This window comes from Balaenoptera musculus, chromosome 7, assembly GCF_009873245.2.
Source record: "Balaenoptera musculus isolate JJ_BM4_2016_0621 chromosome 7, mBalMus1.pri.v3, whole genome shotgun sequence".
NCBI classification, from domain to species: domain Eukaryota; kingdom Metazoa; phylum Chordata; class Mammalia; order Artiodactyla; family Balaenopteridae; genus Balaenoptera; species Balaenoptera musculus.
This window is the reverse complement of record NC_045791.1, coordinates 75,245,168-75,270,894: the sequence shown is the minus strand read 5'-3', so window position 1 is coordinate 75,270,894 and position 25,727 is coordinate 75,245,168. Positions and strand designations below refer to the sequence as shown.

At 42.6% G+C, this 25,727-nt stretch overlaps 1 protein-coding gene across 1 annotated transcript in view; it reads left to right on the top strand.

Annotated features, from left to right (window-relative positions):
* Positions 1-362: 362 nt before the first annotated feature.
* Positions 363-25,727, top strand: part of ANKRD44 (ankyrin repeat domain 44) — a 325,239-nt gene continuing 299,874 nt past the window's right edge. Inside the window, 1 exon segment of the mRNA XM_036857992.1 lies at positions 363-496. Coding sequence (XP_036713887.1) covers positions 470-496 — 27 coding nt within the window. The 5' untranslated portion in view covers positions 363-469.

Here is a 25,727-nt window from a genome sequence, read left to right as displayed (position 1 = left end):
GCGGCCGCGGGCCCCGGTCCCCCTCGCCCCTGCGCAGAGTGCAGGTGCGGAAGCAGGCAGCAGTCCGGCCCCACGGCGGCGCGCCGGGGGCGGGGGCGGGGGCGCGCGCGGGCGGGCGCCGAAGGCCGCGGGCTGCGAGGCGCGGCCGCGGGCGCCAGGAGGCAGCGTCGGCCCAGGCGTCGAGGCGGCGAGCGAGGCAGCGCGCGGTGATGTCAGTGGCGGCCCGGCTGGCAGCAGCCGGTACTTCCTGTATAAAGGCGGGCGGGCTCGGCTGCAAACCCTACTAGCCAGTGTCAGCCTCTCGGCGGGAGGAGGAGGAGGCGGCGGAGGAGGAGCAGGGGGAGGGCTGTCAAATTCGGGAGCCAGATTTTTTTCCTTTTCCCTGGCAGTCCCTTCCGCTTCCCCGGCTCCTGGCGTGACATCTGCGGACCGGGGACCTGTATGTGTGTGCGCGCCAAGGAGCGGAAGAATGGCAGTGCTCAAACTCACCGACCAGGTAGGGGGCGGCGGCGCCGGCGCGCGGGACGCGCGGGCGCGGGGCGGCGCGGAGCCCCGGCGGGGGGATGGGGGCACGGCGCGGAGCGTGCCAGCGAGCTGTTTACTCGCGGCGAAGAGGAGGAGTGTCTGCGGCCGCCGGCTGCTCCGAAAGCCGGCGGCTGCAGCTCTCCTCCCCGGCTCGGTCCCCGCCCTGGGCCGTCGGAACTGCGCGCTCGGCTCGGCGGCCGGGGCGCCCCGGGGGCTGGGGAAGGGGCGGCGGGGCTCCCGCTGGCGTGCGGGGGTGCGCGGCAGTGCGTTGTCCGCGGGCCCGGGCTGGGCAGGGGGAGGGGAGGCTCGAGGTGCTCCTCCGGCTCCTGTGGCGCTGCGCAGCGTGGGCTCCGCCAGCCCGGGTGGGCCGAGGGGAGGCTGGTCCGCGCCGCCGGGAGGAGGACCGTGGATGGAGAGGGAGAAGGGATGGCAGCCTGGGACAAGCCAAGAGACCCCCAGCCAAGCCGGAGACCGGCCCATACCGCGGCTCTCGTGTGGTCGGGCTGTCTTTACCCTTTTGACATGACATCGTGACTTCCTCTTTAGTAGCCCAGAGGCTGTGTGTGTGTGGTGCGCGATGGGGGCCCCTGGCGCGGCTCTCCCAAGAGGAGTGAAGTCCGGCCCGGGGCTCCACTCGCAGACGGTGGGCTACCACACAGGGTAGCTCTGGAGTCCTTTGCTCGGAAAGGTGTGGGTATTTGCTGTCTCGGTTGACAGTCCTCACTGCAGGTCTGTGCAATGGAAACACCCTACTTTTGCGGACTCCGCTGCTCTGAGGGCATTGACATTCACAGGCGCCCAACCAAGTTGCATGACAAAACTCTGCAGCTCGTCCTACGAAAAAAGGAAACAGCTTGCTTTTTTTTTCTTCTGCCATTTATTCATGGATAGTGAAATGAACATTGTTTTGCGGTCCTGGTAGGCGGCAACGCATTCTTGACTTTGACACACACGGTCAAACATGCCAGTCCTTGGTGTTAAACATCTCATACTTATCCAGTGGGTTGCGCCTCGTGCCTCGCTGTCCTCAGTATCCAGCCAGAACTTCCTGCGACTTAAATGCAGTCAGTCACCACGATAATTTTTCTCCTGCCTTTAGATTCAAAGTTTTGCTTTGCTTTCCATAAGTATTTTCAGGCTTTTAAAATTTTCTTTTTTGTGTGGGGGAGGGATCACTGAATTAAAATTCACGTTATCGTTAAATTTAGCAGGGGGAGCAGCTGGTAATCGTGATGAATCTACTTGTTCGCATTGGTTCCAGAGCATTGAAGAGTGCTTGTAAGTTGATACTAGTTTAGGCTTCCCCTCAACCTTTTGGTCACATACTTGACAACTGTTAGACATTTGCTTGTTTTAAATCTTCCAAGTTTAGTCTGCCTTGGTCTTGTTATCTTTGCCAGTGCAAGTTACTATATTTCTCTGTTAATGCCTAAATCTTCATCTTCAAAGTACAAAAAATGCTTCTAATAGGCGTTGTCATTTTCACATACACAAAAGAATTTCACATAGAATTTTAGAGCTGGAAGGAATGCCAAAGATGATCTTCACCCAAATCCTTGATTTTTTAAATGAAGAAACTGAGGTATAGAGAAGGGAAGCATGTCTTCCTCAAGGAGCCAGCTGTTGACTTGTAGGGTAGAGATGCACTCCTGGCTCCTGCCTTCCAGGTTCCTGTGCTTTCTTCTAGGGGTTAAGACACCTCCCTCCATCTTGTCATTGGATGTGTTGAAAGGCTGACAAGAAGGCATCCTCTCCTAAATCAGATCAACACTAGTGAAAAGTGTACTTGGTCTTAGAAAGAAAGGAAGTTATTCTCCAGGACTTATCAGAGTAGGACTTTCAAAGATCGTTTCTCTTTTAAAGTGTTTCTGAATACATCCCAACCCTTCCCCCAACAAACTGTGGGGGGAAAGAAAGAGTTGTATAACCTTCATTTGGTTCCATTTACTGATGCATAAAGGGAAACTAAGGAGTTCTAAGATTCAAGAGCATCTAAAAATTGCCAGCCTATCTTGGGGCAAAACCGGAGGGAGGTTGGGTGAGGAGGTAGACTGGGTGGGGTGGAGTGGTGAACAGTGATGGTTTCTGTGAGGCTTTAGGTCCAGGAAGTGTGTGGTCTTTCTTGCCTTATATAGTCCTACCTTTCAGTTTGAAACTAAATTCTTAGAAGCTGGTTCTTAACCTTACCAGAGGCTTAAAAACCCCTTTGCTTAAACTCCTATTGCAGGAGCTTTGCTTCACCATTATGGGTAGGGAGCCACCTGCTTTGAATCCGGGCCTTAGAGTTTGTAGAAGAGTGCCTACGTCTCCACTCAGCTGTTTGTAAAGCAATCACTTGTTAATTCCCTCTCATCTGTTTAACACCCTATTTGCAAGGTGGAGCTTATTTTTGCGAGGGTTCTTGGATTTTTAGTTTGAGGACACATTCTTGCTGTTGATAACCTGAATCACTAGTTGTCTTGTTTCTTTGTTTGTTTTATTATTTTGGTTTTTGTTCGGTTTTTTGAGTTTTATTTTGTTATTTTTTTAAAGTGAGGTAATGTTGATTTGTAACATCACATAAGTTTCACGTGTACATGAAAGAAGGTGACGTTTCCTGTCCCACTGGAGCTGGGGGCAGGAGCTTGCTGGCGATGACGGTCACCACCTCAACAGTCAGTCCTGTGCTGACATCTCCATCATGCAAGAGGAGGAAAATGCCTTTTCCTAACTCTGTTTTGGGAGAGTAAAAAGAAAGGGGGAAGGGAGAGGCAAGTGTGGTGTGTTTTTTTTTTTTTTTTTTTTTTTTTTTCAATGAAAAGGAACTGGGAGCTATTGCTGCAAACAAACTTTGCGTTGAGTAGTTCTGCATTTTAACTGTCTCTTCTGTTTTCCCCTTCACAAAACACACATCAGTTTTCTTGCAGCGTTAGGGGGACCAGTCTTCCTGGTTTGCCAAGGACGGAGGGGTTTTCGAGGACGTGGGACTTTTGGTGCTAAAACCAGGACATTCTAGGCAAATCAGGTCAAGTTGATCACCCTATACAGCACAGCACACACTCACCTATGTAATTAACATAATAATGTAATTATTTCCTCATAGATGGACGTTGGGAGGTTTATTTATACCTTTGGTAAAGTGAGGTAATTTTAAGTTTGGGAAAGAAAATTTCATTGCATCCAGATGTAATACATTTTGTTTCAAGATAGACGTGAAATTCTTTGCAATTTGATTTGATATTGAACTTTGCAGGGCTGCGGGGGGCATTCTTTATGTCATATAGTGAAGGCACTGCAGTGATTTTAAGAGTGTGGTGATATCTTTAGCCTGGCCCCCCAAAAAAAGTTTTTCAAAGTTCTGAAGCAGAATGGTAAGTGCTATTGGACCTTTGGAATATCCACTATTCTTCCTGAATTTGCCAGTGACAGCGGAATGCCATCTCCATCTTGCGGGCTGCCCCTAGACAAACTCTTTCTGCAGGGGGCCCTTTTTGGAGCTTCCTGCCTGGAGGCCTTTTGGTTTGGTGTCCTCTTGCCAAGTCCTATAGCTCACACTTGAGTCACTCACCTCCTTGCCAAAGGCAGTGGCTGGCAGCCGTGGCAGTGGCAAGAAACTAGAAATCCTGTAACTTTGAAGGAAGCATTTCTAGCCCATAGTGGTGGGGTCTTGGGACACGTTACAAATATTTTACTGGGCTGCCCTTGTCCTTCCAGGGCTCCCGCAGCACTGGGCTTACAGCAGACTCTGTGTCCAGTTCTGACTTCAGCAGAGAAGAAGGGAAAATAAAGGCTTTATTCATTTGGACCCCTTCTCTAGTTGTCTTGGGATGCAGTCACGTGGTTTGGGGCGGGCCACTTGAGACGGTGGTTTTCATGGCAGAGACCTCATAATGGCTTACATATTGTGATCTTATTGTATGCTGGGCCGTTGCCGTTGAATCGTCTGTCTTAATCCTCACAGCCATGCTAGGAGGTAGGTGGTTGTGTGATTCTTACTTGACAGATGAGAAAACAGGAATAAAGAGGCTAATTGACTTGTTCGAGGGTCACGGACCCAGTAAGTGAATGGAGTGCAGTGTCCTACCCTGGCAGTCTGATTGCTCTAACCACAAAGCTATACGTATGATAGTTGAAAGGGCAGTGCACCGTAGGACTCACAGATGCCTGCTCTTATTTAACGGGAAGGCTTCGGGTGAGCCACGCTCCCCGCATTTCTCCTGCTCGGGGCAGAACCAGGTCTGGCAGAGTCAGGAGCTGCTCTGAGGGCCTCTGCTCCTGCCAGACTGGTGCCCTGGTGCCATTTGCCTTTCACCTCCCTACCCTGGAGAATGGTGTGTCGGTTGGTAGCTTGGTGATTTTTTCTTGGTCATTAACAAATAAACTGTGGTCATTGTAGAAAATCAGAAAGCTAGATAAGCAAAAACAGTTAAAACCATCTGAAGGTCTCTATACTCAGAGAGAGCTACTCTTGACAGCTTGATATATTTTCCTTCTAGCTTCTGTCTAGGTAGCCAGGTAAGAATTTTAAACATTCCACATGATGATATTGGTATTTTCTCTTGAGCATCAAGGTGATACCTATGATGTCCTAGACCAATGGGTTTCCAAATAAACCTGAATTTATGCCTCTCAATAAACAACTGGCTGCTTTAGTGTAATCCAGCAGTGGTACACAAGGTCCTAGCCCTGGATTGATTGAAAAATTTTTTTTAAGGTTCAACTTTTACTTCTTTCTTTTCTTCTAAACAGGGATAAATATAAACTCAAAAAGGCACACTTGTTGTGCCAGAAATAGGCCTGAAACATTCTTTAAGAAGATTTCTATTTCAACAATATAATGTGAATTTTAAAAATATTTTTATTGCAGTATAGTTGATTTACAGTGTTGTGTTACAAAGCAATATTTATTTATTTAAATTTACTTTTGGCTGCATTGGGTCTTTGTTGCGCGCGGGCTTTCTCTAGTTGCGGCGTGCGGGGGCTACTCTTCGTTGCAGTGCGCAGGGTTCTCATTGCGGGTTGGCTTCTCTCGTGCAGTGTGCAGGCTTCTCATTGCGGTGACTTCTCTTTGCAGTAACATGGGCTCTAGGTGCATGGGCTTCAGTAGTGTGGCACTCGGGCTCAGCAGTTTGTGGCTCGCGGGCTCTAGAGAGCGCAGACTCAGAGTAGTTGTGCGCACGGGCTTAGTTGCTCCGTGGCATGTGGGATCTTCCCGGACCAGGGCTCGAACCCGTGTCCCCTGAATTGGCAGGCGGATTCTTAACCACTGCGCCACCAGGGAAGTCCAATGTGAATTTTTATAGACGAAACTATAACATGAAATATTTTAAAAACAGGCAGGGGCTACAGACATCTGATAATCCTGTGGTTTCCAAAATTGCATAAGCTATGGCTCTCCTTTTTGGTTTTTTTCCAAGGAAAATTCCGTATTGAAGCTCAGTATATAAAAGAGGTTGGTGAGAGTAGTGGTCCCTGAGGCCCTTTCAAAGATTATTTGGGTTTAGTATTATTTGAAAGTGTCTTGCAAAACTACTGGTGACTGGGTCAGTGGTTCTTTTCCTGACACACTGTGTACTCAAAAAACAAATAAACATTTATAAGTGTTTGTAGGTGATTAGGAGTTACATAGAATTTGGATGACCATATCATGTTCATCCAAACTGGGACACCTTTGAGGATGATAGCGGGTAACATTAAATATCACGTTGAGGAAACAGGTGTGAGTCAGGACTGTCCCAGGTAAACCTGGACACAAGGTCACACCACATAAACTACGTTTGCTCACTTCAGTATTGAAGTGACAGTAATAGTGAACTAGTTTGGCTAGTAGACTAGTCACTCTCTTTCCAGTCAGATTTACACTGGAGCTGGTATGATAAAGACTGTTTTATGACCTTATGCAAGGCCTGAGTTGGAAATTGGCTTCTTTCTCACACATCAGCTCTGACCAGTTGGTCAGGGGCTGCAGGAGCAATATGTCAGAAGCACTGTGGCTCTTGCAGCCAGAGATGGGGGAGAATGTGATGATCGATAATCAGTGTTTGCTGTGGGTATAAGATAAAGGAGAGGTAGCATATATTGTGCCTTAGCCAACCCTTGGCCAGTCAGATTACCCTCTGTGGGCCTCAGGCTCCTCTTTGTAAAATGAAGAGGTTGGACCGGGCGCCTTTCCAGTTCCTGGGCTCTACCCTCTCCCTCTGTGACTCACCCCTGCACGGGTGTAGTGGCTGAGGAGGGTGTGTTTGCAGATGAGCTCTAACTGAGCTCCCCAGGTAACGAAGTCAAACAGTTAATTTCTGGCTCCAGAAGAGAGTTTCAACCGACGTCAGTAATTCAGGAACTGATTCCTGCCCTGTCTCCCGCTTTCATTTTATAGATAACCCAAGATTATCTAAGATTCTTCATTTTATAGATTATCCATTTTATTGATTATTCCTTTAGTACCCTTTTGCCAACATCATCTTCGGCCTCTGCTCTGCTGTCGGAAAGTTAGGAGAGCAGGTATTTTCTCTTATCGATGTTGATGCTTCTGAAAGAGTTGGTCGCCCAAGAGGTTGAAATGAATGATTCATGACTCTAATTTTTTATGATGATATTCATAACTTTCAAGGATCCTTTCACTTGTCTCTCCTTTTGAAAACTGAAAATTTGTCTAGTACTCTATTAATTGGGCCAGGCAAAGAAAAGAAGCATGTAGTCCATCTTTGGGCCATTTCAGGCTTTACTAAGCCAATGTTTGCTTGTATTTCTTGGTTTTCATTTGTCTCTCATCCCCTCAAACACACCCTCATGAGTCATAAGCACCCCCATGTAACTTTCTAAGGTATCTTCAATGCCAGGAGACCATTTTGCCCCAAGGGAGCCCCCCACCCCGACCCCAACCAACTTCTAAAATTAAAGGTGTGCAGAAACATCTGAGGCCTAGACACGCAACATTTAATCACAGTTCTAACATGTTTCTAAAGACTTCCATGTTAAATTGCTTTAGTTTTGCTTTCACTTATTTTTAAAATAACACTTGATTGGGAATCCGAAGATCTGGATTCTACTCATGGTTCTTTTTCTAATAGTTATATAGCTTCGGGCAGGTCCTGGCCTTAGTTTCTTTGTGAAATGGGAGTGGGTGGGTGGAGAGTCCTCTAAATTCTTTCAGCATTCTAACGTTCTAAGAGAGCACCCCAGGTATTTCAATGTCAACCTCTTCTCAGCTCTTGGAATCTGGTTTCAAAAAGTATCTGCCTTCCATGAACTTCTGATTTTCCCTCCAGCACCCACAGTTCTGCCTGAGTCAGGGGTCCTTTCCCCCAAAATGCCATCTTCTAGTGTCTCCAGGAGCTTGGTTTTGGGGACACAGAACCCCTGGGGCTTTTCTCAGTGTGGCCTTTTGAGATTCCCTTGAGCATCTTGCAGGACAAGGGGAGCAAACTTTCAGACCCCATGTTTTTTGTTTTTTTTTTTTTTAAACCCTAAACTCTCTTGTCTCTCTCTCTTTTTTTTTTTTTTTTTTAAATTTTTATTTATTTATTTATTTATGGCTGTGTTGGGTCTTCGTTTCTGTGCGAGGGCTTTCTCTAGTTGTGGCGAGCGGGGGCCACTCCTCATTGCAGTGCGCGGGCCGGTCACCGTCGCGGTCTCTCTTGTTAAGGAGCACAGGCTCTAGACGCGCAGGCTCAGTAGTTGTGGCTCACGGGCCTAGTTGCTCCGCGGCATGTGGGATCTTCCCAGACCAGGGCTCGAACCCGTGTCCCCTGCATTGGCAGGCGGATTCTCAACCACTGCGCCACCAGGGAAGCCCCAGACCCCATGTTTGTCTGTTGAGAGCTGTGGTGAGCTGGGGCCCACTGTAGCCTTCCTCAGAGGGGCTGCTTTAGCAAACAGCCTCGGTTCTATCCTTAATCCTGTTTTATTGAACTCCACAATATCTGGGTCTAACAAGTCTGTTTCCCAACCATTGGCCCCAGATATTGGGTGCAGTGGACCCAAAGACCATAAACTTTCACAAGGAGGGATTTCTTGCATGAGATCAACATGTGTAGATACACTCAGTCTGTGGAGGAAACTTGTTTTGGTATCTAAGACTGGCAGAATGAAGAAGAAGATAGGAAGTGAGCACAGGACAAGTGTCACAGCAGAAAGCCAGGCAGAAATTCAGGTCAACTGATACAAATCAGCCAACCAGTTATTGTTAAACAATGGCCTCCTAAAGAGGAGAGGGGGCACCTCTACTCCAGGGGTGAACAGGATGCCTTATTGATTTTGAGAAAGAAAATATTAGAATATTTCTTAAAAAAATACCTTAAAAATTTTGTTTGTGTGTACTTTTAATGTATATTATATGCTAGTACTATAAAACCCTCTTAGCTCTACTTTCCACTTTTGGCCACCTTGGCCAAACCACAACTTAGATTATTGCAGTGGCCTTCTGACTGGTCTTCCCCATCCAGCCTTGGCCCCTGCACTCTATTCAACATAGCTATCTGATGGCTCTCAGATCATGTAGCTAACATCATAGAGTGGTGCCCCGGGCCCTCTCCACCCAGTACTGCCACTCACCTGTTCAGCGTGTCTCTTCCAGTCTCTCCCTGGCTCCTTGGCTCCAACACAGAGGCCTCCGCACTATTCAGTGGATGTGCCAGGTGCACTCCTGCCTCAGGCCCCGAGCTTCCTGCTTCCCGCTTCCCGTGAAGCTCTTCCCCAGGTATCTGCATGGTCCACCCTCACCTCTCTCAGACCTTTGCTTGAATATTACCTTATCATTGAATTCTTTTCTGGCCACTCTAGTTAAAATGCCCACTCCACACACTTCTTGCCACTGTTTCTTTCTTTTCTCCATGGTACATATCCTTTATACCATATGTTTTATATATATATATATATATATGTATATTATATACATACTTTTTAAAATAAAAACTTACGTGTAGGAGAGCCACAAGTAACAGGGCAAAGATATATATTTTTTTCATTTCCTTCTATATCTTCAGCACTTAGAGCAGTGTAAGGCACATAGTGAATGCTCAGTAAATATTTGTTAAGTGAATGAAATAAATATGTATGTATGTGTATATATTTGTATGTGTTCAAATGTTTTTACTTACGAGGTGCTCAAAGAAAACAATTTGGAAAAACTTCTGTAAACAGAGCTTCTATCTGTACACTGGGATATTGAGTTTCCATTCAAACAAAATTCAGAGTAAATTTTTGGCCCCATCAGAAGAGAAAAGATCACTTTTGGTCTTTTCTTTTTTTCTGGTTGTTTCCTCTCTTTTTAAATTGGGATGGAGATGGATTAACATTGTATTTAGTTCTGAGCAAGTTCCATTTCTTTACAGGGGAAGTATCAGGGTGACACTAGGAAAAGGGACCCTAAATATGTAGGGAAGGGGCACTTACACCCATGGCAAAGTGGATCTTCTATGTATTCAAGCAATCAAGGAGTGTTTAATGAACTCCATCTCCATGGCAGTGACTCAGCTGGAGTCCTCTAATCCCCCTCTTTCCACAAAGCATAAGAACAGGTAAGACTAGGTACAATAAAACAGAGACCAGACAGAGAATTGGTAATAAGGAGACAAGATAATACTCATGCTTTATGTGATTTGAGCCTAACAACATATCTGTGAAGGAGTGGCTATTATTCTATTTTACAGATGATGAAAATGAGAACTGAGAGATTAAGTAATTATTCAGGGTCACATGACTCTGGGGTTCACATCTGGGCAAGCTTGACTCCAAGGTGCACATTCTTAGCCATTGTGCTTCTGGCCTCCTGACATAGGTGTAGCATCACAAGAGACCCTTTCCCCTGTGGAGGTCATGGTCTTGTTACAGATGACTGTGAATGCCTTGTATGTGGAAGGCCCGCCTCAAATCTTTATTGAATACATGTGGTATATGAAACAGCTCTCAAACCAGATATAGCGCAGGTTTAGACTGTATTTTGGGGGTACTGATTAGGGACTACAGGAGTCCAGAGATGGGCAGAGTTATTAAGAAAGGCTTCAGGGAGCTGGAGGGAGCCCAACTGGTCCTTGAGGAAAGAAATGATTTAGGCAGCAGATGGGAGTGGAAAGTATCCCAGATGAGTGACGTGCCATGTACCTGTCGGGTAACCTGAGGACTGTGAATTTACTGAAGCATAGGGTTCATGCTAGGAAGGCAGAAGAGCAAAAGGAAGAAATAGTTAACATGCAAACTTGGTAGGAGAGGTGTTTGTATATTAACAAATCTTTCTCACTTGAGTTCTTCTGATAGGTACTACGTGTCCTCTCCTGGAGACCTAAATTAATGAGTTTGTATCTGGACAGAGCTCATTATTCCCATTTGTTGCTTAGGCATGAACTTTTAAAAACTAACAAGTACCCCACCTTGTTCCAAAAAGTACTAAAGCATAAGGTAAGGTGTTACCTGTGGGTTCTTCTGTCTCCATGACACCCTCTGCTTGAATAGAATGTTGCATATATTACTTGTCATGGCAACATTTTGTGGACAAACATGTATCCTGGAGTAGCATGGACTTCGTTGAAAGAGGCTGATGGTCTTCATGGTGCAGGACATTGATGGAATAATGTAGTAGTCCTAGAGATGGCCTGTTTTTAACCTAACACATTTTAAATTAAAAAAAAATTACTTAAAAAAATAGAGACTGTGGGGATTCTACAATAACAAGATCCCATTTCTTAAAAAAAAAAATTGCATGAAAAAAAAAGATGGAGGGGAAATATATAGATTAAATGAGAATTAAGACTAATTGGATTCTGATGCAAACAAACTTAAAAAACACACTTCTAAGAGACAGTTGGAGAAATTTGGATACGGACTGGCTATTTGGTGACTTAAAGTATGACTATAGTATTGTGATTATGTTTAAAAAGAGAATCCTTATCTTACAAAACAAGAAAAAAACCCATGAAACCTTAGCATTTGCCCAGGGCACTTAAATATTTTAGTTGACTCACTCTTTTTTGGAAACTGTTTCTCTTTTTACTTCTTCCTGCTCCTTTTGTTCTCCTCCAAGCCCTTCACTCTCACGTGATAGAATATCTTCAATAGAGTTTTTAGAATCCTTTTTGATTGATTGTCAGAAAAGCACACAATTCTGCTAGTTCTGTTGCCTGAAGAAATATGCTTCTGAATTAGTTGTGAGGTTCACCCACCTATTGACTTAGTCTAAGCGGCACTCATGACTCCAGTCAGATATTTGAGTGTCTGCCTTAAAAATCACATCTTGTGTGTGTAAGGAAGACCTGGATTTGGCTGTCCTTGTAAAATATTTCAGGGTGAGGTTTTTCCAGGGGAATTCAGATGATTAGAGTTGCCAAAAAGTCATTTTGTTATATTAACTTTTTAACCCTGTTTCTATCTAACCCGGGTAGTTTTTAAAAACAGCAAGCAGTTATAAGGTCTCAATTTTAATGACCCTGCCTCCTCCCCTCTCTTCTTACCTGAACAGGAAGTGTGTGTTGGTCGTTGCCCCAGGGATTTCAGTGTTGCTTTACGCATGCTGAAATATCTTCGTTTATTCCTACAAGTGTGAAAATCTTTCCATATCCTTCTTAATGGAGTCCAGATTTCAGAATAGACTGTAAGCTTGAGAATTGGCCAACTGCAACTTGAGTAAATGATAGTGTCATAAGTTATTTAGAAGCCAAGTGAATAGGGTTTTAGGTGCCTTGGAGCCTCAGTACAATTATGTCTTGGGGCCTCTGAGGCGAGTGTAACATTTAGTTGCTAATGCTCCATTTCTTAGCAGCCAAGAAGGAAAAATCTTGTTTTGAGAAGCTCTGCTCTTTAGCAAAGAGTCTTATGTCAGGGTTCTAGGGTACTCTATTACTGTATTCGTAATGTTTTAAAATATTGTGGCATCTTAATGAACAGTTTCCAAAAATATTACATGGGAGTGGCATAGTTAAGAGAACACTGAATTGATGTCTGGAGATCTAGGCTATAAGCACATCTCTTCTCCTAACTAGCTGTGTCATTCTTCCTGTGACACAACTTTCCTCGATTATAAAATGGGTATAATAATACTTGCTTGATGGGAAAGTTGTGATAATCAAGTGGGAAAAGCCTTTGTCCAGCAAGTGGCTCATGGTAGGAACTCAATAGTCTTTGAATCTCTAGTTGGTTCCTCATTTGTCAAATTAAAGAGACTAGCTCTCTAGGATTAATTTCAGCTCTATAAGAATATGATTTTAATTATGTTTTGTTTTAAGTTTATGCCCATTTATCTGGTCTTCCTTCTCTCTAACTTAAACAACATTGGTAGAGAGTGTGTGTTTGTTTTATTTTTGTGTGAAATTTCCATCCGTAGGTTTGAATTGTAGCATTTTGGTCCCCCTACAACTTTAGGAGGTGTATTTTTCTTTCATTTCATTTTAAACAAATCAATTGACTTAGTTTATTTGACTGAAGAATCTTATGTTTAGATAGGAGAATAACTGTGAGTTGAAAAAATTCTGAGGCATTTGCAGTCATTCTTGATTTAAGTTGTCAAAAAGAGCTGAAAATTACTTATAAGAATGCCATTTCCTCTTCGCAGAAGTATATAATGGTGTCTTTTTGAGGAAGTAAGAACAAAATAGTTGATAGAGCAATCTTGATAAAAAAAAATCATGGTGTAATTTCTGAAAAACATTGCTGTAAAACTTCAAGCCTTGAATGAATACATAACAGGATAGAAAACCCTAAATTTCTCTGAAAAAAATGTGGTTAAAAAAGTCAGATGACACATCCTGTGTAAAAAGTCACTTTAATTTAGAGTCCTTTTTCTCTTAAAACTACAGAATGCTATTTTGAGAGGAGGTAAGTTACACATCATTGGATACATGTGTGTATATTAATTTTAAAGTGTATTTCAGTTTGAGTTTATACCCAGTGAAGGTGTAGGGCAAAATAAAAAGGGTCACGGGAAAATGAAAATAAGAATTGGTACCAAAAAAAAGAAAAAGAGTAGATTAAAGAAAGAAAAATAGGAGAGAAACATATTTTAAAAAAAGAAGGAAGGAAGTAGGAATGGGAGGGAGGCTGAGCGTATTGCTTTCTGAGGTGAATGTTGGAGGTGCTGTTGAATGTAGCCTGAGTTGGTCATCCCTGCTCTCTCTGTTCTTTGAAATAATTTTTAACATCGATCTCTGCTCTTCAGCCACCTTGACCCTTATTTCTTGGAGTTCTAGAATCAGAATAACCAAAGTGGAGGTTGTTACTTAGGCTGCAGAAGAAATGAGCAGAGCTATGTACCCAGAAGAGTGGAACGAATCAGGCTGATGGGAATCTGGCTCTCATCCTTTGGGTCCTTGCTGCTGATACAGAACCCTCAGAATCGGTGCAGTGGCCGGCAGATGTAACTTGTTTTACATAGTGGGCAGGCAGGTACTGAAGGCTCCTATGACTGGTGACTAGTTTCCTGTGACATATCTGGTGTTAAGCACCCACGGCCCGTCCGTGTGAGTTGAACTCAAGGACATTTCTTCATCACTGCCTTACCTTTTCAATGATCCTTTCCAGAGATCTAATTCTCAGCTCCATTCCTCCTGTGAATTGGCCGGGAGACCCTGGCAGTCATCACACCTCTCTGGGCCTCAGTTTCCTCTAAGTGATGAGGACGTTGGCTTAGGTGAGCCAGCTGCCACTCCAGTGTTCCATGACTTTGACCCAGAGGCTGGCAGACCACTCACTGTGCACAGGTCAGATCCAGCCCGCCACCTGTTTATATGGCCTGTGAGCCAAGAATAGTTTTCACATTTTTAAATGGTTGAAAGAGATCAAAAGAATAATATTTTGACACACATAAAAATTATATGACATTCAAATTTCAGTGTCCATAAATAAAACAGAACACGGCCTCTCTCATTTGTTTATGTACTGTCTGTGGCTGCTTTCGGGCCCTGAGAGCGGAGAGAAGTCCTTGTGACAGAAACTATATGGCCCGCAACGTTGAAGATATTTACTATCTGGCTTTTTGCAGAAAGTTTGCCATCCCCTGCTCTAACCTGAGCACACACTTGGGACCATACTCTTCAGAAATTGAGTGCTGCCTTCTTACAACCTTAGTATTACCTAAACTGAACTTTGATCTAGACTTAATTAGATTAAGATGGGAGAGTCTTGCCTTTATTATTTTCTCCAGGAGAAAGTAGAAGCTTAGTTAGCTTTCTTGGTATGCTTTTAATTAAAAAAAAAAAAATCCTCTTTAAAACAATATTTTGTTTGTACTCAGACTTTTTTTTTCTCTCTCTAGGAATCATTGTAGAAAAGGAAGCCGTAAGTTTATATTTTAAATCATTTGCCTTTTAAACTGGATTTTTAAACTCCAGATGTGGACTCAGAAACAGTTAAAATGTACTTTTGATGCTCTCAAAGAGCTGAGACAGGAGAGGAGAGCTTTACCACTTTTATATATATATTTTTTTTTTTCTCCTTTTTTTTAACATCTTTATTGGAGTATAATTGCTTTACAATGGTGTGTTAGTTGCTGCTTTATAACAAAGTGAATCAGCTATACATATACATATATCCCCATATCTCCTCCCTCTTGCGTCTCCCTCCCACCCTCCCTATCCCACCCCTCTAGGTGGTCACAAAGCACCAAGCTGATCTCCCTGTGCTATGTTTACCGCTTATATTTGAGAGTGAAACAGAAATCTTAAGATTTTTCTATTTCCCATTGTGTGCTGAAAATGCTATTTTTAGTTTCTTTGAGTAGGGTCTCCAGATTAATGTGGGGATGAAAATGGTTTTAATTTTTATGGAAAACCAATTTAAACAATTAAATACATTTAAAAGATACACTTAATTATTATGCATGGAAATCATAAAATTAAGAAATAAATATCAATAGTATCTGCTTATCTAATGTTTCTCCTTATTCTAGGATGTTCTCTCCGAAGCTAAATCTGGTAATTTCTGTGTGAGTTATGAGTTTGGGTGAGTGTGTGCATGTGTGTGTGTGTGTGTGTGTGTGTGTGTGTGTGTGTGTGTGTGTGTGGTTTCCAGTGTTCATGTCATTATAATTGTAAAGAGGATTTGCCTCCCACTCTTGAGCTTCCAGAGTCATTTGAGTTATTCTAAAACTCCTCCTAGGCCGGGACTTCCTTTTGATCTTGGGAGAAGATGGGTACCCTGAACTGGTTAAGTGAGGAGCGGAAGGGCAGTCAATCAACACATGTCATCTTTCTTTTAAAAGTTAGCTTCATTTTTCTCTTCTGAGCCTACAGAGAGAAAGAATTAAGACTGAAGGGGGGGCTTCCCTGGTGGCACAGTGGTTGAGAATCTGCCTGCCAATGCAGGGGACACGGGTTCGAGCCCTGGTCTGGGAAGATCCCATGCCGCCGAGCAACTGGGCCTGTGAGCCACAACTACTGAGCCTGAGCGTCTGGAGCCTGTGCTCCACAACAAGAGAGGCTGCGATAGTGAGAGGCCCGCGAACCGCAACGAAGAAGTGGCCCCCGCTCGCTGCAACTAGAGAAAGCCCTTGCACAGAAACGAAGACCCAACACAGCTAAAAATAAATAAATAAATAAATTTATTTAAAAAAAAAAAAAAGTTGTCAAATGGAATTCAACTCAAAGTCTTTAAAAAAAAAAAAAAAGACTGAAGGGACTTGTTGATAAAGAAGATTTGTAAAGAAATTCTTATAGTGTATAACTTTAGAAAACATTGACAGTGACTTTGTACCTAAAGTACCTGAAGACCTCCAACATTTTCTGAACAATATTATAAATCCTCCGGGGGAGACAGGAGGCAAACACGAGAATTCCCATTTTTCAGAGGGAGAAACCGAGGCCAGAGGCTGTTGCTGGGCTTGCTGACTCTCAGTCGGGCTAGAGCTCTTGTTTTTCCTCTGGCTCAATCTGAGGTGCATTTCATTTGCCTGTCCTGTTCTTAAACAGCACTTGTAAAAACATGTGTCGTTTCTACAGTTATATTTAGGATACAGCTTGAAACACTGCATAAACACCCCAGGATAGAATACTGAAGTCTGCTGCCTGGTAATTATTATGTGGTTCTAGTGTCATGTCGTCTGTGTTATCCAGGTTAGAACTAGATCACCCAGTTTTAAATTGGTCTAGAAGAGGGGGCCCCTTGTGTACAGGGCCGAAAGGATATTGCCTCATGGTTCCCCTTTGGGTTAAGAACTTTGTGATATACAGAAGGCCGTGGAACTTCATCCTTGTTTGAAAACACTTGTAACTGGGAAAAGTGCTGAAATACTAAGGCTTTCCCACGCCCTGACCCCCAGAATACCTCCACAGTGTGCTTTGTTTTCTTTTTTCGAATTTCCTGAGAAGTATCTGAAATGGCCATCTGAAGGGAATGTTTGTCACACAACTGCTTAATCTCTAGACGTGTCTAAATGCAGATGTAGTTAACCAGTACTTTCATTTTCCTTCTTACATGGGCAGGGGCGAGTTTCTTGGTTGAGCCTCTTACTTCTGGTTTTAAGCCATGTTTAGCTCCTTGTTTAGTGTGTGGCTTGGGAAGGTGGGAGCTAAGCCGTTCGTTTACTCTTCACTTAGGAGGGAAAGTGTTTGCACGCCCACTTTTTAGTATGCAGGGCTCTGGTGAACCTGATAGTAGGTTATCAGTAACTACTAACTGAATGAATGAATGATCCAGTGCCAGTTTCTGCTGCTGTGTTTTCTCCTTCCCCACCATCCTTCCCAGTTCCTTAATATTTACTTTCTTTCCTCTTCCTGAAATCATTAAAATGAAGCCAGAGAGGTCAGGACATGATTAATATTTTGTTGTATAAATAGCCCTAGTAAAAGGATTGGTGGTGGAAAATATTGTCAAGTCTTTTGGTGGATGTTTTTTTCTTGGTTCCCTGTTAAATATGTATAATCAAGAATTGTGTGACTGATAGCTCATTGTGTCATGACATGAGCAGATCTGAATCAGCCTCCCTCACCCCCAGTCAAGGAAATAGCACAGGAGGAAATGTTCGGTTATCGTTTTTTTATAGTTACAAGATTTTAGATGGGCTTTAACTGAGACAGGTCTTTAAAGACTTGCACAGGGACTTCCCTGGTGGCACAGTGGTTAAGAATCCGCCTGCCAGTGCAGGGGACACAGGTTCGAGCCCTGGTCCGGGAAGATCCCACATGCCACGGAGCAACTAAGCCCGTGCGCCACAGCTGCTGAGCCTGTGCTCTAGAGCCCGTGAGCCACAACTACTGAGCCCGTGAGCCACAACTACTGAAGCCCGCGCACCTAGAGCCCGTGCTCCGCAACAAGAGAAGCCACTGCAATGAGAAGCCTGTGCCCTGCAACAAAGAGTAGCCCCCGCTCGTGGCAACTGGAGAAAGCCCACACGTGGGAATGAAGACCCGACACAGCCAAAAATAAATAAATAAATAAAATAAAATAAAATAAAGACTTGCACAGGAAGTCACTGTTAATTGGGTGCTTGGTTTTAAAGTACCGAGCTTGTATGGGCCCAAAGGAGGCAGAATATGATTCCCACCATTCATCCTGGGTGGACCAAAGGGAGGGCCAAGCGGGGCCATCTAATGATGCTCACGAACAGCTCTACAACATTTTTTTATCCTCAACTTTACCTCTTGAAAGATTTTTTTTATTTATTATTTTTGGCTGTGCTGGGTCTTCGTTTCTGTGCGAGGGCTTTCTCCAGTTGCGGCGAGCGGGGGCTGCTCTTCATCGCGGTGCGCGGGCCTCTCACTGTCGCGGCCTCTCGTTGCGGAGCACAGGCTCCAGGCGCGCAGGCTCAGTAGTTGTGGCTCACGGGCCCAGTTGCTCCATGGCATGTGGGATCCTCCCAAACCAGGGCTCGAACCTGTGTCCCCTGCGTTGGCAGGCAGACTCTCAACCACTGCGCCACCAGGGAAGCCCCCCTCTGAAAGATTTTTACAACTATGTATTATTCCCTTGCACATTTTTTAGGTTTTCATCATAAAGTTAGAAAGATACAAAAGGATGTGATTCCTGGCATAATGTAAATATTGACTTTTAAAACAAAAATGTTGTATCACTGTTTAAAATGTATTGAATGGAATTTAAACACTGTTGTGATTTGATATGTCCCATCATCACTTAAAAATACCTGAGCAGGCAGTTCTTTAACAGAAGGAACTTTTACATTGTTCTTTTTTCTCCTTGAATTCATACTTCCATTTTACTTCCTCACACAGAATTTTACCCAAGTGTAATACGTTAAAAACCCTGATTATCCAATGATACTTTGCAATAAAAATATGATCCTAAGGTGGTAAGGAGTATATAAATTTCTGAATTGATTTTATCTGTATAATAATTATTAACAATTTGTCAAAACTTAAATATCAATATAGTACAAAGTTCGATAAATTATTAACAAAACCTGCAAAGTAAGACATTCTTGTTTGAAATGCCTTTCTTAATCTCTGTATGAGGCTGGCTTTCTTGTTTTAAATTAGTTTGAGTATTTGTGGAGAACGTAACTTACTGCTGGGATGATACGGGTGTTCTTTAAAGGAAGTTCTCCTGACCTGTAGTATTTTGAATGTGCCCTTTCTTTGGCACCAGCACGTTTAACACCTTGCGGGCAGTTCCCTTGGTCAGAATCAGAATGGGGGAGAGGTAAATCTACCTTTTGTCACGTGGGAGAAGAAAGATTCCCCAGGAGAGATGTGTGAAAAAAGCAGCAGCAGGTCTCCTGAACCGATGCCTTTTAGGAAGGTGGACATTTGGAAGCTGAGGATGTGGATCGCGATTCCCACACACAGCCTGTGTCTGCAAACCCCTCACAAAGGCTTCCTGTGCTCCAGGGGGTGAAGGGCCCCTACGTGAAGTCACTGCTCTACAGAGGCAGCCCTAGAAGAGCTGATGTCGTCCTGGGGGGCGACCTGCATTCCTGTGCCCCCTGGAGTCCCATCAGTTGGCCAGCTGGGTCACCAGGTCACCTCAAGTGTGAATGAGACACATTAGTCAACTCTCATAGGCAACACAGATCTTCTTTGAAAGCTTGTGCTTGCAATTTTGAAAAACTAGGCTCATATGTGTTAAAACTTTAACTTTTGAAGGTAAGGTAGAGGGATATGTAATAGGGCTTTAGATATATTCTCACTTAAAAGATATTTAAAACTAATTAACCCAAATAACATTTCTTTCATGATTTCTGTGTTTCTGAAAGATAATTCTAGTAACTAGATCCTTGATGAAAAGTCGGTTTCATGTGTATGGATGTTTGGACAACTTATCCCTCCGACACGTGAAACTTTATTTGACACTTGGGAAGACTTCCTCTCAGATGTGTTGAATCTGGTGTCTATATAGTACCCCTCCTCATATTCCACTCTGTGCCATAATAATCGTGGGATGTTAGCAATGGTGTTTCTCATTAAATTTTAAAATTTAATTAGAATTCAGTGTCTTGGAAAGCTCATTTCTTATATTTAAAGACCCAGATCCTGCTCTTATAAAGGATTTTTGGCAAAACAGCTGCTTGTGGGAGGACATCTGACAGCTACTTTGGTTTGTCAGTTTTGGAATGAGCTAACAAATCCCCTGATTCCCTAAGTTGGAAATAGATATTATATCTGGGCAGTTACTTTACCAAAAATGAGGTGAAATATCTAGACATAAAATTAAAAATGATGTATTGTTGTATGTATATGTCGAATGGCTTCATTTGGCTTTTCTGTGCAGTGTTTCAACAGCATCAAACATGGTTCTTTAAAGACAACGCTGATCTCTGATGACTAGCGTTGCTGGTTCCTCTCTCGCTCATCTCTAGGCCAAACAGAAACACATCCTCTCTGCCAGGTATTCTGTGATGTCGTCCCAAGGCAGGCCCGACAGCACAGCGGCTTTTCCTTTTCTGGCTGCAGGAGGTTTAACCTCTTCCTCAGCTATTCTACCCATTTTTTTCAGTTGGAGGATATGTACTATTACATTATTTAAGATATTTAGTAGTGTTATTTCTTTTTCAAAAACCAGATTTTATTTTTTAGAGCAGTTTTGGGTTCACAGCAGGAATGAGCAAAAAGTACAGAGTTCACTTATACTCCCAGCCCCTACCTGTACAACGTCACCCACTCTCAACATCTGGAAACAGAGTGGTACATTTGTTACAATCCCCAAACCTGGATTGACACCTCATTATCACCCAAAGTCCATAGTTTACCTTAGGGTTCACTCTCGGTGTTGTGTGTTCTGTGGGTTTCGACAAATATTTAATGACAGGTGTCCACCATTATAGTATCATACAGAGTAGTTTCATTACCTGAAAAATCCTCTGTGCTCTGCCCATTCATCCCTCCTCCCTAACTCCTAGCAACCACTGGTCTTTATATTGTCTCCATAGTTTTGCCTTTTCTGGAATGTCATATAGTTGGATAGATTCTTTTTAAAAAAGAAATAATAGGATAAGGGAATTTTGGAACTTTAAGGAATCTTAGACTGTTTCCATTCTGTGGCCTTTTCATGCTTACCAAAGTTACATATTTTTTAACAGTTCAGATAAAAACCAAATGTTTAGCTTCACAAGCAAAAGCATACTTTACATTGTTTAAAATCAAGTTAAATATTTCTAGGAGAAGTAAGGAGAAGCATTAACAAAAAATCAAGGTATAGGAAGTAGAAAGAGATTCTTTCCTTAAAAACTCCTCAAAGAATTCTTAAACCAACTTTGGTTGCCATTTTGATAGCATTAAAGGAGATCTTTGATTAAATAAAAAGAGATTGCTTTCAGATTGAGAGAACTAGTATTAAATAGAAATATGTTCAGTTTTATTGCAAGGTGGAAATGGACTGTGTTGAGGCAAAAGACGTTTGGAAAGGATAATGTGCTTTAATAGTGTCATGGAGAACTCTTGTAGAGTAGCAAACGACTATGTTGGCCAACCAGCTACAATGACCGAATGGAAGAGTTCTCTTCCTTGTGCCAAATAATTGGCCAGCTTGTTGCCCCTTTACTCTGTAAATTGGGGTGGTAGTGCTATCAGACTCACCCAGAATTAGCTCTGGGGTTCAGGCATTTAGTGTGGGAGGTGGTATTGTTGAATCACTTCCACTAGTGCCCAGTGATAAAACTGGCAGCCTTGACTTTGTCCAAGAGGTGACCACATCAACGTCTCTTCTTTAAGAATCTGATACTGTTTTATTTTATTCATTTCTTTAAGCTCTGTACAGGTTCTTTGTCAGCCACAAATGGGGTTTTGTGTTTTCTTTCCTTTTTGTTTTTCTGTAATCTGTTTAACCAGGGTTTATTTTGCAGGAACTTGTGATGGGGGGCATGCCTGAGACTAACAAACAGACCAAGTCTTTAGGGCTGTGACACTAGGCTGTTAATAGCTTAAGAGGCTCTTCGTTATGGAAGTAAGTCATAAAGTCACAGAAGGATTTAGTTTCTTGAGAAAGTAAAAATCTACTTAGCATGTTTATGAGAAAGGAGTGAGAGTCATTACCTCGTTAGAGCCAAGCATTAAAGCTCCAGCATCCAACTAGAATATTTCCCATAGTTTGGCAAGTCACTTTAACCCTTGGCGTCCTACACTTTGATCCTGTTTCTCCAGTTGCGCCATCACAGGCAGGCTACTGTGTAGGGATCACAACCCAGGAGAGGAGCAGAGGGGAGCTTGATGCCACAGGTAGCACTTTATGGAATCACACATGCTCCATTGACTAACTCTTGGCTTCCATGGTTCCAGACGCATTCCTACAGCAGGAGGGTTTGTGGAACTAGTTGGTGGACACCTTGCAACTGGAACTCACCAGGGCCTACAGGTCTTGCACAACTCAAACTCCCTAACTTTTCATCGCTTCCTGCAGAATGTTTGTAGGTGGGCCTAGGGATTTCACTAGAGACTAGTGAGTGATATATTTGTTCAGGGGTTAAAGCTCCTGGGTGGGCTTCGAGGTGAGCATTGCTCAGAGTGCCACAAAATTGGAATATCACTGCTTCTGTCATAAGAAAAAGATGCTGCTCAACTAGAAGAAAATATATTTCTATTGTAAGTAGTTAAAATTTAACGATCATATTTCTAGAATTTTGTTTAAATACACACATGTAGTTTTTGAGTATATGTTGCTTTCATTTCTTGTGAGATCATGTGGTGGTAGGTGCCAAGATTTTAGAGAAATTAATGGGAAAACTTTAAAAGAATAGATGTCATATCTATATGACACTATATAATTATTGTTTTCCTTCTAAGAATTGGGAAAAAGACTCCATTGTTTGATTTTCATGGTGAGGCAACTTGGACCTGGTCATAGAACATGGGTAGCCTGAGGGACAGTAGTTGGAAACCTTTAGATCAAAATGCACGGAAAACTCCGAGGAATCCTGGTAGCCTGTCAGAAGCCTGGGAGACCTTCGTTCATTCTGCGTGTGCAATTCTTTGATATTGTTTGCAAGTGGATCTCACTAAAGTGAGTTCCATCTCTTTTTTTTTTTTTTTTAAACATCTTTATTGAAGTATAATTGCTTTACAATGGTGTGTTAGTTTCTGCTTTATAACAAAGTGAATCAGTTATACATATACATATGTTCCCATATCTCTTCCCTCTTGCATCTCCCTCCCTCCCACCCTCCCCATCCTACCCCTCTACGTGGTCACAAAGCACCGAGCTGATCTCCCTGTGCTACGCGGCTGCTTCCCACTAGCTATCTATTTTACATTTGGTAGTAGTGAGTTCCATCTCTTAATGTCACTAGGTATAGATGTCTGTCCACCTTTGGAAGTACTTTGGAAGATGATCTCATACCAAATGAACATGTTACATGCCTGTTCATATAAGGCCTGATGCTTTTTTTTTCTCCAGAGTAAAATGTAGATATTTCAAGATTGTAAACTCTGTGAAAGCACTTCAGTTTTAGTTTCCCTGTACCCCTCAATCCAGCAAAGAGACAATGTCCTGGACCTTTTTGGGAGATAGTTGTCCGACTCTCTATTCATTTTCTTCCACATGACCAACTGGTAATTACTTCACGTAATTAAAACTGGAAAACCATTGGCAGCCCTCGTATAAGGCACCAGCCCCTAGGTAATTGACATCAAATTTCCGAAGCCAGTAATAGGATGTAAAGTGCCTCTTTTGATGAATCTAGCAGCAGATGTGTTTGGAAAATGAGGAAGTGATGTTGCTAACTTGCTAACTGTATAATGTAACAGGTGTAGTTTAACTGGTATTTCCTCTATTAAGGGAATGCAGGCAGGCTTTTTTCTTGGAATTAAAAATGTCTGTATTGCTCTAAAAGCCTCCTGGGAATTTGAAACTGCTACCTGCTTGCTTATAACTTTCCCTCATTTTCTTCCCAGCAATGGAAGAGAAGTTTAAATCTTGTTTAAATCCATAGTATATTCTATATTATGAGACTTGCTGGTAGGTGCTAATTCTAAACCGGTGTTCTGTCTAAAACCCTCTAAAATGATTCTGATACAAATATGGAAACTGCAGTGTCTACCATGTTTTCCAATGAAAGTCTTTACTTGGAGGCATTAGAGAGAAGAGGCTGCAGTGAGGGGCAGTTGTTGATGGTGTGTGTGTATCTTGAATGCTGAACTTGGCAGTTTATAGTATTGGGCTGGTACAGGGTGTGTGACAGTGTATGTTTAAGAGTTTGAGGATGAATCTGGCATTTGGATATAGGTAGCTTAGTTTATTTATTTTATTTAATTTAATTAATTTTTTGTGGCCACGCTGCATGGCACGCAGGCTCTTATTTCCAGGAACTAAGATTTCCTTACAGTGAGGCCTATTAAATTAAAAAAAAAATTATGATGAATTACCCTAGGAACAAACAAAGTGGAATACAATTCATTTTCCACCAGTAAATATTTATTGAGTCCTATAAAATTTTACGCCAGTCTGTGGGCAGAGCCCTTCGATATGTCTTTCAATACCTGTTGTACTGAAATTTCAGTATTAATCTCCATGTTCCCATATAAAGCAATTCAAGTAAAAATTAAGTGAAACAGTCGCTAGCGTGATGTAGTAAATACAAAATAATTGTAGTCTTAATAGAAACCTAACTGTTGAAAATGCGACAAATTAAGTACCTGGATGACAATAATTATCAAATCAACATATATTTTAGTATAATATCATATATATTAATAATATATTTTAACAATTTATGGGGAAGGTTTCTTAAAAAAGTTTAATGTAACAATGAAGTCATTGGAATCTCTGTTACCGAAGTGGATTTTTAAAATTACATTTCCCTCTGGCAACCATTTTACAGCAATAAAGGAGCAATAAGCAGGGGAAGGTAAGGCTTGGGCACTGCATCTGGCTGGAGTAGGTCAGGGCACTGTCTGAGAAGGGAGGGGTTTAGATTTTGGTGTGGAGAGATTTCTAGTGTTGCACTGTTTCAAAGAGTAGCTCAGTGGTATCGGTGTTCTTATACTTAAATGGGCACCAGATGCGGAAGGGTTTTATCAAAGGAGGAACCCCATTAATTACCTTCCCCGTTTTGCAGCATCTACTTATGGACAGTACTCTGTATCCTCAATTCACCGAAGAGAAGGGAATATTATTTTGGAAATATTTTTATGAGCCTAGAGAGACAATGTTGTGCATAGAACCAGGGCTTAAGACTTTAGGGTAAAGAACATTCTAGTAATCAACGACTTTATATAAAGAAAACCAAAATCTTAGCTGGAGAGATTTAGGAAGGTAGTAGCAACATAGAGTACAGTGGTCCCCTCTTATGCGCGGGGGGAAATACATTCCAAGACGCGCAGTGGATGCCTGAAACTGCAGATAGTACCGACTATGTTTTTTCCTCTACATACATACCTATGATAAAGTTTATTTTATAAATTAGGCACAATAAGAGAATATCTGAATTGCCAACATCACTACTCTTGTGCTCTGGGGCCATCATTAAGTAAAATAAGGGTTACTTGAACACAAGCACTGCGATACTGTGACAGTTGATAACCCAGATGGCTACTAAGTGACTAGCTGGAAAGATAACCTGGATAAAGGGATGATTCATGTCCCAGGCAGGACAGAGCTGGGTGGTGCTAGATTTCACTGCACTACTCAGAATGGCGCTCAATTTAAAATTCAAAACTTACATATTGTCTATTTCTGGAATTTTCCATTTAATGTCTTCCGACTGCTGTTGACCTTGGGTAACTGAAACAGCAGCGGGTAGGGGGACTACTGTCATGGAGAAAGAGAGGCTAAGTATGTTGGGTATTGATTGGTAACATGTGACTGTTAATTGGTAAGATTAATCTCTGAATTAGTGATTGACTAACATGGGTAGCTGT